General features: G+C 37.4%; 1 protein-coding gene across 2 annotated transcripts in view; it reads left to right on the top strand.

Annotated features, from left to right (window-relative positions):
* The first annotated feature begins 2,239 nt into the window (after positions 1–2,239).
* The window catches only part of BTBD9 (BTB domain containing 9), a 118,759-nt gene continuing 104,850 nt past the window's right edge, over positions 2,240–16,148 (top strand). For both annotated transcript variants that reach the window (XM_051783446.1, XM_051783445.1), the window contains exons 1-6: positions 2,240–2,382; positions 4,200–4,366; positions 9,349–9,559; positions 10,586–10,949; positions 12,540–12,804; positions 14,800–15,019. In XM_051783446.1, coding sequence (XP_051639406.1) covers positions 4,285–4,366; positions 9,349–9,559; positions 10,586–10,949; positions 12,540–12,804; positions 14,800–15,019 — 1,142 coding nt within the window. In that variant the 5' untranslated portion in view covers positions 2,240–2,382; positions 4,200–4,284. The remainder of the gene's footprint in view (positions 2,383–4,199; positions 4,367–9,348; positions 9,560–10,585; positions 10,950–12,539; positions 12,805–14,799; positions 15,020–16,148) is intronic.

The following is a 16,148-nucleotide window of genomic DNA, read 5'->3' as shown; positions in this document are numbered from 1 at the left end:
CTTGTGCAGTTGATTATTCTCCTGCAAGTTAAATCACTTTGATAGGAACAATAATGTTTGGAGTGAGTGAGATCTCCCAAGTGAGCTGTTGTAATAGCTGTAGGATCACCAATGATCTTAGTCTTCTTCCTCCCAAATACAGGGTTTTTGTCATTGTACTCCCAGCCCCAAGCAGGCTAATTCAGCTTAAGAAAGTGACAAAAGGTTTTCTTGAATGCTCAGTTTTATGCCAAGTTTATTATGCAGGAATGAGGAGCCAGTTCAATGCTCCTTGGTTTCCCAAATGAGTAAAGCTGATCGTTCTAGCAGAAAGTTGGATGAGCTCAACTAAATCATGAAACCTCACCCTACTTTAAAAAAAGGTAAACAATATTTCGAAATACAGCAGCAATTCAGAGAGCTCTTTATTCTGAAGCCTATTGTAGTGTAACTGTAGTATGGTATCTTCTGAAGTTAGTAGGATGAGTATAGTGCCGAGAAGCATCAGAGCTGTGGCAATGAGACAAAGCACTTGGTTGATTGCAGCTTATATAGGTTTTGATGGCTAAACTGTGTTTTTCATACACATCCGCTGCTGGTGTTCTGAAGTAAGAACTTAAAATTAAATAAAAGAACTTAAACAGGTGCTAATTGCAGTTTCTCGCCATTTAGTGTCTCATTAGGTTGTGTGAATAGAAAAACTATTTTAGACTAATAGTTTGATGAGTCCACTTAGACTAAGTTTTATTTTAGTCAATACAGGTAGATCTGACCAAGGCATTTGTTAAGAAAATCTCAAAAGTTTTACAAGCATGTCACTTGGTGGTCTATATTTTAGCAACATGCAGTGTCTCATTCAGTCTTGTTTCACTACACTTCAAAATACAGGTGTGACTGGAAAAGCTATTGACCCAATTGTATGGAATCCAGTAATTAAAATCAGGATAGTTCATAAATCAGATAGATGAGTAATTCAAAGGGTGTGCAGATGTAGTGCAGTGGATAACTACTTGTGGGAGCAGGCTATGCCAAAGCTTCTCTGCTTAGTAATCACATAAAAGTTACTCTAAGCATGTTTGTTAGTCTTAGAATGACCTTTGTTTTTTTATATGCTTGACAAAGTGCAGACATAGTAGATAATGAAGTAACAAAGAGGAAACTAATAAAAAAACACTGGCATCTACAAACTCGTTACAGCAACATCATGAAGGGGGCAAGGTATGGGTTTGTTTTTTTCTAAAAAAAAGTTACTGCTGCTTGCCATACTGAAAGCTAATTAAAACCAGTATTCTCAGTTATAAAATCCAAGAATAAACTATTAAAGATAAACACTTGATGATTCTTTTAACATGCAACAATATTAAAATATTTTAGATGTAGAAAACTTTTGAAATTATTTGATGTTCTCACTCTTCACAGACTGTCGTTTTTACTTCTTCCAAGTAAGACTTCTTTTCTGCTAAATAAAGCATGGAATTAAATAGCATGTAATGCTTTTCCTCTTGGAGGGCCTAAATTTAGCTTTGTGCAGTACAGTAGAAGTGAATCTCATTGTTATGCAGAGACGAGCCCACATTCTGTGGGAGAGGTTCTCATGACTCAGGAAAGCAGAACTCGTACTGAATGAAAAGAGGCAGGTAAGCACATGGTTATGAAAGAAACATGTCCGTCCTTGGGATTCTTTCAAGACTTGGTCACATAAAGCATAAGTCACCCTGATCTAGCCTTAACTTTGAGCAGGGGACTGGCCTACAGTCCGCTTGGTTTGCTCCCAGGACCGCTCCTCAGAAGGATGGAGCTACACCTGGCACCATCTCTCTGATGACCAGTGGTAGGACTGAAGTGAATGAATGTCATGAAGCTGTGTCAAGGGAGGTTTAGGCTGTATATTAAGAAAAGGTTTTTCTCCCAGAAGGTGGTTGGGCACCAGAACAGGCTCCCCAGGGAAGTGGTCACAGCACCAAGCCTGAGAGAGCTCAAGAAGCATTTACGGAACGCTGTCAGGCACATGGTGTCATTCCTGGGGTGTCCTGCGCGGGGCCAGGAGTTGGACTCGATGATCCTCGTAGGTCCCTTCCAACTCGGCATATTCAGTGATTCTGTGTATTTTGAATGTAGTCACGGAACAGCAGATGAAGCCGACAGGGAAGGCTGAGCACCAGTCGCTATTTCACAAGGGTTGGGCACCGCAGGCCCGCTGCCCGGACGAGCGCACAGGCCCTGCCGGCGCTGCCCCCGCCCCGCGGCCGCCACAGGCACGGGCGGCGCGGCCTCAGCGCTGCCGCTCCTGCTCCGCCGGCGCGACCCGCGCAGGGCGCTGCGTCACGCGGTGACGTCAGCGCGCCGCCGGGTGACGCAGCGACGGCGGCGGGCGGGGGGTGAGGCCTCGGCGCGGCGGGGCCGGTGAGTCCCGCGGGAGGGGCGCGGGCGGGCGCGGCGGCCGCGTCACCCCCGGGCCGAGCGGGGTTCCGAGGCCGCCCGGGCTGTGCGCTCCGGCCCCTCGGCGGGCAGAGGTGCTGCCGCTGGCGGCTCCTGCCGGGCGCGGGCAGGGCCACCCGGGAGCGGGCCGAGGAAGCGCCGCCGCCCGGGGAAGGCGCCGGACGCGTTTGGCGGCCAGGCGATTTCACCTGGAACGCCTTCCCGCGAAGGCGAGGGAGGGGGCGGCCGGGCGGGCCGGGGTCACCTTCGCTGGCGCCCCCGGAGCTGGGGGCCGGCGGTGACCCGGGCTCTTCGGGCGCGACCTTGGGCGCATCGCCGGCTCCGGCCGCCCTCTGCTCCGCGCCTGCCGCGCCCGCCGCCCCCTGCTCCTGTCCCCCTGGCTGGTTTGACCCCTGGCTGGCTTCTCAAGGCCCTGTTGCAGCTGCCTTATTTGAATTTTCTTTTGCTTTAACTATTAGTTTAGTATTTTGATGCTCTTATGGTACACCGTTTTCCCTGGTCCTTCTGGTGTCAGAGTAGTTAACCAGTTATGCACCGCTGTGATTCACTGAAATTATTTTAGATTTACAAGACGTATTATCAGACTTTAAAAAAAAATAAGTTGATGCTAACTTGTTAGCAATCTGCTTGTGGTCTCACTTGCCTAGCAATGCTGTTTGCTCTTGCTTTTAAAGTGCAGCACACAGACATAGCTGTGTTTGGCATGTCTTCTGTTACAAATCCGTAAATCAGATACTTGAAATATACTATTCTTTTTGAATGTTTACTCATATTTAAGCAAAAAAACTCAGGAATTTTTATGAATGGCTTTTAAATATATTTTGATAATAGAGGCCAAATTGATAACATACATTACTGGTAGGGACAAATATTTACATATTACATTTTGTTCCTCAAAACCGGGAGGGTTTCTTTGTCAAATGCCTGGTTTTGATATGCAGGACTAAGGTGTGGTTAGTTTTCAGTTAATGAGACTACTGAAAAATATTTTTTTCTACCTCCTCCTCCCTTGTTCTCTTAAGCATATATTCTAAAAAAGATTAGAGTGGCTCTCAGGAGAGAATTTGTAGATCAAGGTATCATCTGTTTAACAAATTAAATCCAGTTTATTTTTCCTGCTGGCAGGTATGATGGGAAGGATAACAATAATTTATACTTGTCAAGAGAGACTCATTATGTTGGTTATGTATTTAAACAAATAAAGCCTCTATATTTCTGTATTTCCTCACCCTGCCATTTTGTTTTGTTTTCCTGTTTATAAAATTAAAGGCTTGCACAAGAGAAAGATCTGCAACTGCCTTAAATGTTGTAAAAGAACCAACCACTAAAGCCAAACAGAACCCCCAAAACCTTCAGCTAGGCAAGAACACTTGAAGAGATTTGGCTGCATAGGGAATAAAGCATGTGTGATTCAGTCGGTATAGATCTGGTTTAATTAGAACACCTATATGTGAAAACGGTGTCTTCAGGGACATTGATGCTGTGGTAGGAAAGTCAGGATGAAGTTTTTGTGACTTATCATGAACAAATGAATGGCAATATGTTACCATCTTCTGTGACGATTAAAAATGTGAATGGTCAAAATTCAGTGATGATGACTCAAAAAAGAAACTCTGTTGCTATATTCTAATGTTATTAGAAGTTTTCCCATAAAATTGAGGTGTTTTTAAAGAATTTATTTCCACAAAAGTTTGATTTGAGAAGTACACATCTCGCTTTTTTTTGTCATAATGCTCAGTGCTCCCAGTTTCTGATGGTATGTATTTCATGCATTGTTTCAGGAAATGGTACAGTTGTTGCTGTGCAGCTGCATGTTGCTGAATAGCGTTTCTATGAGCTTGCTCTTCAATCTGTCTGTTGTTCAGAATGGCGAAGAACCCTAATTTTCAGGAAGCCGGTAATGTGCCTACAGGCTACGTTCACTGTAGATCTTCAGAGAGTTTTGCTGGTGAGTGGACCCATGTATTTTCTTGAGATTTTTAGCTTAGTGGTTTAGTTGTATGCCATTTTAACCAGGTTAATTTATATGTGTGTTAATATATAATCTCCACTTAGTATATTCTTTTTTGTACCTAGCTAAACTTACTCCTGCTCTTCCATCACAGGGATACGTATTAGAGCAGAACTTGAAACCTTAGCGCTACAGCACTTAAATGATGGGAGTGTGTTTGCAGAGAAGCAGTGCATAACTTCCCATATGCTTTAAGTCAAAACATTTTTTTGGTACTAAATTGTTGTTTAGAATGCTGTCATTGAATGATGTGGTTAGTTACCATTAATGCTGCCATCTGCTTTTCTTTTAATCCTTTCGCAACAGAAGGTTTGGAGATGAGACTTGAAAGTTTTGTGAATTTCATTTTCTTGAGCTTTCATATTCTATATTTATAAAGTCAGATTCGTTATGTTGTTATTATTAATGGCTACTAAGTATCAGAACATGCTTTCATTTTTTTTCCCTGTTAAAATTTTCACTCATAGTCAATTTTGTTATTGATACTCAGAAGTGCAAAGGAGCTGCTGTAGCAAGGGTTCTGACAGAATCAAAGTATTTACTCGGGTTATACCCTATGAATGTTGAAATATTTACTGAAAATTCCTATTTCCTGAGATATTAGTTTACTGTACCTGAACTTAGGAGAACAAAATATTTTTTATAGAAAGACATATGCGTGTTCATTAAAAATACAAACCATATGATTTGAAACAGTGGTATGTTTGTACAGTAGTCTTACTGTCACATCTGTCATATTCTGGGAGTCTAATAGAAATTGAAACATAAAGTAATATTTTGCTGGAATATATTTACAGTACAGCAAATTATTTTATGAAGTAATGAATTACAAAAAATTTTAATACTACTCAAATGCCTTCTGATCAACTGAGAACTAATTCCTATTTCTAGATAAAATAGTACTGTAAGAGAATTACTTTTAAGAAAATTCCCTTTGTGCAATTCTGACGAAAATACTGTCTTGCTAGGTACAAACTAGATGATGAAGGAATTAAGCATTTCAAGGGTTTGAAGTTATTTGCTCAGTTGTAGTCCAGACTTATTTAATAAAGTTTTTAATTCCAGCAATAGTCTATTTGCTTGCATTTATTTCTAAAGTTTTGATAGAGTTATCTGTTACATAAACATTCTTAGCTCATTTTAAATAACTTTTTTTTTAAAAGTATTCACGATAAATTTCTTGTATTCTTTTTTCTGTGCCTGCTGTAAAAACAACTCTTCCATGTCTCACTGAAACAGCACTGCTTTTCAGAGAATTCTTTAGAGTTAGCCCAAATGAGGGAGGGAAGTGACTGAGTATCAGTCTTCATTGCAGCTCTGGTTTGAGAGTTGTTTAGTAAGGATGTCATTGGTGTTCTGCTGTTGTTGCTGCAGTTTCTAGATCATGTTTCTCTATGTCATAACGTGTTACAGATTACTGTAATAGAAATCTAGCAAACCGAAAGCTGGGGGGCTGTTGTTTCTCTAGCCATGACACACACTGTGTGATGTCGCACACTGCCTTATGTAATAAATACTAGGCTGCATTTTTCACATGCTCTCTGTTGAAGATGGACACCAAGCAGCACATCTTTCAGTGAGGTCTTAGAAGTGGTTTGTAGGCCTTCGGACTTAACAAATGCCTTTCCCAATTTTGCAGTTTTAAGGGTGCATCAAATCCACTGAAAAGACTATTTTGCTTATTTATTTCTGTGGTGTGAACAAGGCTACGTGACTCCTGAAGCAGTTAATTAGCTCTGAATACCTCCTGGAAATAGGTTATGGTGCTGGCAAGAGGCTTGTAAATGCTTGGTATTTTATTCTGAAGTTGGTTACGTGTTCTTTGACTGCCAGGATGAGTAAACACCTGTATCCTCTGAAAGGGTGATGTTTGATGACAGAAGATGCCAGAGGGACCTTCAGGAAGGGTTTCACCCAAACTTCTAGCAGGATCTGTCTTTTTTTTATCATAAATAATACTTCTGAATTGCAACTAGAAAAACACATGTTTAGCTATACAGGGAAGTTGTGACCTCATAGTGACTTGCCACAACTAAAGAGGTTATTATGTTTTACTTCTTCAAACAAGAAGTGTGCAGATCACCTCGAGGGTTGACTAAATTCATACCAATAATTAATCCAGTCTGGGAAGATCTGAAGTCATGTATTATTTGGTTCTGTATTTTGAAGGCAGGACTGTCTCACTGGGCTGCTTTGTATGAAAAATCCACAATACAGACAAAACTTGCATTGGAAATCTGTGGTAGTAAACAAATGAGTTTGTTGAATGCTTCTTCAGTGTATTACTATTACCCATAGAACACATATAAGGCATGAATATAGTTTCATAAAAGTGATAAGTTTCCAGCACTTTGGGTCCTTCAAGCATTTGAAAGGCTCCTCAGCTAGAGGCTTGTAGCCATGATTTGAGTCCTGTATTCCCTGTGATCAGCATGTTCTTGTTTGGAACTGACAGTTTAGAGTAGTACATGGTACCAGCAATTCAAAGAACATTAAACATCAGAACAGATTTGTCTTGCTGCTTACACAGGGTAATTTCTGAATTTCTGCTTTCATTGCTTGCTGTCGTTCAGGGTCTTGATATTCATAAGGACTGGCATCATTGGCTTACTAGCAAATGTCCCCACTTAAGACTTTACCCTCTTCTATGCACTGATTCTTGTTTAGAGAGAGGTTTATGTGCCCTTGAGAGGGAAGTATGCTTTTGATTTTATTTGTTTATTTAACCTGAAATAGAAACAATTTCCCCTGAATTTTTCACCCTATTGGCACATGAAACATCCATGGCTACTTAGTAGCAAAGTTAGTATGCAGCTGGTGGCATTTCCTTGTCTTCACCACTTTTACAGTCTCTTGGTTTTATTCAGACAGTACGTGTTCTTATTTTTTAGAGATAAGAGTGGATTCAGGAAACAAAGAAGTAAAATGTAGACAAAATGGAATTAAAAATAGATTTTAAAACCAAAATGTGTCAATGCTTGTACTTGTATGAAGTATCATAAATCAGTTTCCCTATGCAATCAAACTTGGAACTAACAGAAGAGAGATAGTACAGAGTTCCTTGATAATGTACACGTAATTTGCATTTGTTGGATTGCCTGACTATTGCAAATGAAGATCAACAGCAGCAGATACGGACGTGTAAGGTACAGAAATCTTCAAGGACTATTGAGACTTAAGTTTTGCAACTGAGTATTATACATGTTTTTGTTTCTTCCTCTGGTAATAAAAAGTTTTCTGTTTTGAGGGTGTTAAAATTTTACTGTTGTTTCTAAACTCTCAGATATTTATGTTTGTGATAAATATTATTCCTGAATAAATAGATGCTGCTGGACTGATGTGAGTTAAATTAATCTTGCTTGTTACGAAGTAAATGTTACTGGAAGTGTATTTGGCATAAATTTAAGCTGTCTTAGCTAATTATAAATTAACAAGTGCAAATGGAAGAAATAATCTGTTATTATGAAAACCCATAAAAATTAATTTACTATCATGTCAGAATGGAAGAATGACTGTACAGTATTCTATGTTCCCAAGGTCAGACCGCCTCCAGTATCTTGGCCAGTGTTGCTGGTTCTGTGCTGTAATGGCTACATGGACACACAGCTGCTAATTCAAGTGGCAGAGACAGCCTGTGGAAAGCTGGAGTTTTTTTCCCATTTGTGCCGTGATCTGTATTGTCAATTCAATATGCTCTATTTTTCTCAAGTTTTATTTTCTATTTCTATCACTTTTCCTAGTTTAATTTAAAGTTCTTTGAGACCTTGTTTCTACAGTATTTGGATTTTGGGTTAAGCATTTCTACATGTTAAAGTGCAAATAATACTTAACCCCATGTGCATATGTTTTCTTTTTTGGGGTAGAAATGCCTGGAAACAGATGCATATTTTCTCATAATATTTTTAAATGGAGCATAAAAATGCAGTGGTGTCATGAATATTTCACTTGAAAGATGAATGTGTTAACTGTGTGCAAGGTACGGCCTCATCATTTTTCTTCTTCTTGTGGTACACCATCTTTCTTCAGCACTAGGTATGTGCCCATTTCAAAAAGTGGGTAGTTACTGGAGAACAGAGGATTTCTCTGAAAATATGGATGGTTATTATCTGAAACAACCAACCTCTTTTTAAATAAAAATAAGCCAAAGTGTAACAACAGAAAGCCTCTGTTGCTGAAATAAACCAAAACCAACAAACCTGTGGAATTATTTTGTTTCTTCTTAATTCACAACAGAAGATATGACTAATGCCTTAATCTATATTGTACATTAGTAGAGTGTCTCCTAATTTTAATGACTGAGAGATATTAGAGGCTTTGTTTTCTTAAATATATGAGGGAACAAGAAGGCATCAAGAAAACTGAGTGGAAAGAGTAAGAAAATTGAATTGTTCATTGTAAAGAACAGACTTTATCTGTTATTTATTAAAAGTTATCATGATTGTTTATTTTCTCCCAGTTCTGGAAAGTTCATTAGAATCCTGCAAAAATGCTGATGTTTTCACTTGTCACTGATTTTGGTACAGACTTGAGAATTAAGACTATGCTTAGTTGTTCACATTACTTGTTTATAATTTATGTGCATTTTAATTGAGATAAAGTTGCTTTCTAATTGTAACATTATTTAAAATAGTTTAATTCTTAATTCCTTTTGTTGGAGGCTTTTTCTTTTAAGTAAATGTATTGACAGAACAACAAGGTGATGGAATTTTCTGAAATATTTTGTCAGCTAGAATTGTAGATACAAGCTGCACTGAATCCTGTTGTAAATGAACTTTAATAGAAAATCTCTTGGATTACTTTTTCTTGTAATATATGGTTACTTAGACTAGTCACTCTTCTTTTGTAATTGCAGTTTCATATTTGCCGTTTTTTATGGTTTTTGCCCTGTATAATACTGGTTGTTTTCTTTTTCCCTTCAGGCTACCAATATCACCATCCCTCCAAGATGAGTAACAGCCATCCACTTCGTCCTTACACAGCTGTGGGTGAGATTGACCACGTTCACATTCTGTCAGAGCACATTGGTGCTCTAATGAACGGGGAGGAATACAGTGACGTTACCTTTATTGTAGAAAAGAAACGTTTTCCGGCACACAGGGTGATCCTGGCTGCTAGATGCCATTATTTCAGGTGAAGTATAGCTTTTTGTCAGGCTTACAGGAAATTTTTATGCAAATAAGATAAACATTGTTTCTCTATGAACTTTTCAGTATGTAATCATCTGTCCATTGAGTGTGACCTTTTCTGTGTGAATGGTTCCCAGCACATCAAATCATTGTGTCCAAATAGAAAAAGATAAATACCATGTCACAATGTTATTCTTTTGACCTTCATTAAATTGGATTTTGAAGGTAGTTTCACAAATTCAAGAGAAAGATAACTTGAGAACAGACAAGTTTTACTGCAAAATTGTTTTGATTTCTCAGAGTATAAGTGGTGTGCCTCTATGGAATATACTCATTTAGAAAGTTTCATTTTGATGCATTGGAATTGAATGTTTAAAGAAATTTGGCTGATACAGATTAGAATATATATTTTAAAACTAGGAGTAATTGAAATGCAACTTTTTTTTTAAGAGCTGGGCATTTTTAACTCTAAATGTATTTAATAGAATTCCTGGTAATCTTCCAGTGAATTTTGTCAGAGGGGTAAGCTAATAGCTAAACTAAAGTGTGATTGCAAATTTTGTTCAAACTGTCATTGATTTTTCTCAAGATTCAGGAGTTGCCATGTGCTGGGTTTAGGAATAGGAGATAAGAATCCTGAGATTTGCTAAGATGCACTGCAAACTATTTGTTTCACTTGCTTTATGAAATAATTTTTTAAAATTTTCTTTCTCACTGATAGTACTATATTTAAAAAGCAAGGCACAAGAACCATATCTCAATTTCTGGTTCACAAACTGTTGTTCTAAGTGGAGATGCAGGTATTATTATGTAGGATAAAAACATAATGCATTAGAAGATTATTCTTGTGCAGTTGCTTTCAGAGCGGAGCCGCACTATAAATACCAAGCACAAGGAGTTTTCTTTTGTAGATTCTTAAACCATGTCCCCTTAGTATTCCCCTTGCTGCAAATAGTTATTCCTTTCTTTTTCTACTTTTTGCATGGGTTTTGTCAGGATATAAATTTCTCAAATTTTATCTTCCTTATAGAGCATTATTGTATGGAGGAATGAGAGAATCTCAGCCTGAAGCAGAAATTCCTCTTCAGGACACCACTGCAGAAGCATTTACCATGCTGTTGAAATATATTTACACTGGTCGTGCTACACTACGGGATGAGAAAGAGGAGGTTCTTCTAGACTTTTTAAGCTTAGCACATAAATATGGATTCCCAGAACTGGAGGATTCTACATCTGAATATCTTTGCACAATACTTAATATTCAGAATGTCTGTATGACCTTTGATGTTGCCAGTCTTTATTCTCTTCCCAAATTAACTTTTATGTGCTGTATGTTCATGGATAGAAATGCCCAAGAGGTTCTCTCCAGTGAAGGCTTCCTGTCACTTTCTAAGGTATATGTTTTGTTTGCACTTTCCCCCCCTGAAATGTTTCATTTTAATCTGTGTATAACTTCATGATAAAATACTAATGCAGGCACCAAATAAAAATTTATTTCTTAGTTAACAGTTGTAGTTTTATACTACTGAAACTGTGACAGTTGGGAATGTTCAAGCCAAGCGGAACTGGAAGTTCTGGTGATCTGTTCTGAATTTTTTAGGTATTTAATTTTGACTAGTCAGTATAGCTAAATATAGAAAATCTGATGGAGCATTCTAAAAGATGGGAGCAGGCAATCTTAATTTGTCTCATTTCATCTGTTCTTGATATAATAGAATTTGGCTTCTGAATGCCACACAGGGAATGTAAAGATATGAAGATGGCAGGAGATACTCCATTCCATTATTTTCTTGATATAGGCTACATCAGTGATGGGGGATTTTCTACTGTGTAAACTAAAGCATTCTGGAGATTGCTGTGATTTATGTTGCTGGTTGTTATCATGTTCTGAAGTTGCAGAATATAGTGGTGTGGTAGGGTGGTTTTGGTTTTCTGTGTGTTAGTTCTGTTGTTAGAAGCATATTTATGGTTGAGTCAGGCTAGTCTATGAAGTTCAGATTTTCCACTTACTCTGGAGTGATCTTTGAGCTGTTTATAACAGTGACGGAGTGTTTTCAAGTGATGTTCACATGAAGTAGCAGAGGACCTTAAATGATGGTTTCATTTTTTTTTTAAGTGTTTTTAGTGGAAAAGCTGTGAATGGTCTCTTCCTTGAATGAGTATAAGACACTTTGGTTCTGCTAACTTACTAGTTGAGAAGGGAAAAATACTTTTTTCTCTATGCTCTCGTCTGTCCTGTGCAGTGTGTCAATCTGAGCTCTGAGAGCATATTAATGATAAAGAAATGAGGAAACATCATTCATCAGGAAGAGCATACTTTGATGTCTTTGGTGTAGCCTGTCCTGGTATATATGAGAGATTTAGCCTTTTTCTATGCAAACTCCTGATTACTCTGCAAGCTAAGTGAAAATCCAAAAGCTGTTTGATTGTTCTTGTTCTCATTTTGCAGTCAGTGGTTTTTCTGCATGAATAAGAACCACTGGAGTTTTTACCTACTTATCTAAGTTTGTACCAAAAGACAAAGAGATTGTGGGGGCATAGAAATCCCAAGTAGTTAGAAATGGTTTAAAAAAGTGATTCCGAGCAACGCTTTTTTCTTATCAGTGTTCTTAGAGCAGCCTAAGTTTAAAGGAATGTTTTGAACTGTACTCCCAAATCTGTTATAATATTCCAAAGTAAATTTGACGTAGTGAGTGGTATTATATTGATTTGAGTAGTTCTCTGCATTTCAATTGTGACTTATTTTTTCTAGTGGTTTTGTAATATTACCTATTATTTTTGTGGTGGATTCTATAATTCTTACATAACTAAAACAAGATACAGTTTCAGGCAGTTACTCCCATGGAGATTATTTTTAATAGCTACAAGTTAAAATACCCATTAATTTTTGCCTTATTTTAATTTCCCGTGATTAAAAAAATAAAACTCAATTTAATTTCTGTTTATTTGTGTGGGTTTATTTTGTTCTTGTTTCTCTTTTCCAGGCTGCTCTTCTAAGTATTGTAGTGAGGGACTCATTTGCAGCCCCTGAGAAGGACATTTTCCAAGCTTTGATGAACTGGTGTAAACATAACCCCAAGGAAAACCATGCTGAAATCATGCAAGCAGTACGTTTGCCACTGATGAGTCTGACTGAACTACTGAATGTTGTAAGACCTTCTGGATTGTTGTCACCTGATGCCATCCTAGATGCCATTAAGATTCGTTCAGAGAGTCGGGACATGGACCTCAACTACAGGGGCATGTTAAGTAAGCATCAAGTTTTTAGTTTGTTTTCTTTTCATTTAGTGACTGTGGTTGTCTGGAGGATATGGTTAGTGTGTGCTTTTGAGTTTTTAACTATTATTACACGTTTTAAAGGTCTGACATAAGGAAATATCTTGTGTACTGTTCACTCCATTTCTATTTCTCAGATAATATTAGTCAACGTATTTTCTTGCTTTTTATCTCAGATATTGCTCAAACATAAATGTTGTAATAAAAGTGTATTTTCTAGAGGGACTGCTATTTTAATAGAAAAGCTTTTACAAAAATATTAAAAGTAAAAATGCATTGGCTGTGGGATATGTGATATTTAAATAGTTTTATGTTGATGGTAACTTGTTTTCTACTTGAAGATTCTCATATTTTCTCCACTACTTACGACTTTTCTCTTACTCTTTACATGCTTGCCCAAGTAGTATAAACAAGTCTTTCAAAACTGTTTTAATGGAAGCCTAAAAAGTGTGAGAAGCTTTGCCCTTGACTTGGGTCTGTGCTTCTTGTTAATTCAACAAGAGTACCTAGCACTAGAGCTTTAGAAAGGTATTGTTAGCTCTCTAATGTGTGACTTATAGAGAGTATTTGGCCTACAGTAAAGAATAAAGTTAAATGTTCTCTAAGAGCCTACACTGTATTCTCAGTCATACATGATGAGCTCTGAAAATGTTAACTGCATATCCCCTTTGTTCTCCTGTAGAAGTTACAGATATTAATATTTAAACATATGAGTTTAATACTAGGTTACTGTAAAAGTCTTGTCATGCGAGATATTCTATTGACACTGCAGTAGATAAATTTGAATAAGTCAGATGGTGTTTTCTTTGACTTCTTTTTCTGAATATTTATCTCTCCACAATAGCATGCTCCTAATCACAGCTTTTTGGAGAGTGGAATTTCTTTGTTTTTTAAGTACTCGTTCAGGCTCTTGGAACTTTTTCTGTTTGTGTAAATGTTGACAACCACTTACAGTTTCATAATTGTGCATTTGATGTAGTAGTGCTACAATACAGTTAAAATTTCAACACTTCAAATTCTGTTCTTTAGATGTCAAACTTAACACCCTGTTGAAATTCATACTTCTATTACCAATCTGCCTGAAGAGTTCAGGGGCAGCTTTTTATCATTTAGCTTTCAGATCATGTTTTTTTGGGTCTCTCCTCAAAGAAGGTTTTAAAAATGTCTTTTGAAGAGGGTGGTTCATCAGTGTATTGTTTTGTAGCTGAAGGTAGGGATAGTTATCTCCAGTTATCTTGATGGAATATGTTCCTAGCATGCAGGAAGTTTATTACTGTGAAATGGTGGCATAAAAAAAATTTGCTTTACCATGTTGGTTCAAAGCCCAAGTAGCCAAAACTTTCCTTTTTCACTGAAGTTCATTTAGCTTTACAGAGTACTAGAAGGTGATACAGCTATCAAAAGAGCTATACTACCCTATATACCACCCTGCAAATTCATGATGCATCTTGAATATTTGATCCACATCTTGTACATTTTATGTGATTTTTAGTTTCCTTCCACTTACGAAAAACAAGACAAAACAAACACCCCAAACCAAAGTGAACAATAGTTGAAATCAGAAAAAGAAGACAGAAAGGGCAAAAAAAAGTGTTAGAGGTATGGTGAGAAGCTGATCACAAGGAGAGACTAAACAGACAGACCAAAACTTTAAAGCAAGAAGGAAAGTATTGATTGAGTGAGGAAGGTACAACAGAATTCCATAAAATCACAAAGGGGACTGAGAATATAGCTATTACAAGCTAGTAAATTATCACAACGTCATTACCATAAAAGACCTAGGGGGTATTGAAGAAGCTAAATTTCTAAAATGCCTTTTTTTTTTTTTTTCACTTGAGCATGTGTTTTTGGCCAAGAAAGGACACTAGCAATAAATCTTTGATCTGACCTAATAGAGTTGATGTTCGGAATACCTAATTTGCAGTATGAGAGTGTAAAAGTTAAACAATTATTTTCTTTTCTTCTTAGTACCAGGGGAAAACATTGCAACAATGAAGTATGGAGCACAGGTTGTAAAAGGGGAGCTGAAGTCTGCTTTATTAGATGGAGATACTCAGAACTACGACTTGGATCATGGCTTCTCTCGACACCCGATCAGTGACGACTGCCGTTCTGGCATTGAAATTAAACTAGGCCAGCCATCAATAATCAACTACATACGAATACTCCTGTGGGACAGAGACAGTCGGTAGGTGCCAAGTTGACATAAAAAGGGAAGGTAATGCATTTTGTACTAATGAAAGTTTACCAAATATGAATTGTTTTAATTGTTTTCTGTTTGCCATTTATCAACTGCTATTGTTTTAGTTTGAAAAACAATTTTCTAGTTCATTGGAAGAACCCTATTTTTAACATATTTACATTGTAAACATTGGATGAATTTTTTTCAGGTGTTTTCGATATGTCAAAACATAAGAAATGACACTTTGACAATGAGGTTGGACTCGATCTTTGAGGTCTTTTCCAACCTAAATGATTCTGTGATTCTGTAATTCAGAGATAGTAAAATTTATTTTGAATGTGAATTACCAATAAACTACAGTAGTTATTAGAAGCCACTTTGTGGTTTTTAGGTATCTAATTGTTTCAAGTAAATTCTCCTAATTCAGTTCAACTGAAATTTATGTTTATTCTCTATTTCTTTTGGAAAGATAAAAAAATAAAACTCCGAAGGTACATGGAACTGCTTCATATAATATTATACTACTTGTCCCAGAAGATCAACCAAATTAATGAACCAATTACCAACCAACTTTATAAAATTTAAAACAGTATTAGAAATATACTAATAGTGAGGAGTTCTCTAGCAATTTTTAGAGAGCTTGTATTACTGGTAAAATGCCCCTCATCTGCAAGGCATTAATTAGTAGCTGCTGAAACTCAGAGAAAAAATATTCTCTGTGGGACAGCTTAGTACAGAATTATCTGTTGTGTAGTGTCCTGTGCCCTTGATGTGAAATTTTTAGAACAAACCGTTGTTGCTGGCAGAATATCAGACAAGATGGACCTCTACTCTAGAGATTTTTGTCTTCATAAAATACTGAGGGCACAGTGGTTTAGGATCTAGTTTCTGTGTCATCCTCATTTTTTTTACTTTCTGTGGAAAGTTTGCTACTGGGCTTTCTTTTACTTCCTATCAGATTCAGTACCGGAATTAACACTGACTGTCCTGTGCAGGGCCAGTAGTTGGACTTTGGTGATCCTAGTGGGTCCCTTCTAACTCAGAATATTCTGTGATTCTGTGAATTTTCAGTGTTTTTTCTCTCCAATAGCTCAGCTGTCTTAAGATAAATGGAAATGGAGGCATTTGGAGTACT

This window comes from Manacus candei, unplaced genomic scaffold (assembly GCF_025592945.1).
Source record: "Manacus candei isolate 608988 ecotype Guabito, Panama unplaced genomic scaffold, ASM2559294v1 h1tg000017l, whole genome shotgun sequence".
Lineage (NCBI taxonomy): Eukaryota > Metazoa > Chordata > Aves > Passeriformes > Pipridae > Manacus > Manacus candei.
The sequence above is the reverse complement of the archived record's forward strand: the minus strand, read 5'-3'. Positions and strand labels throughout refer to the sequence as shown.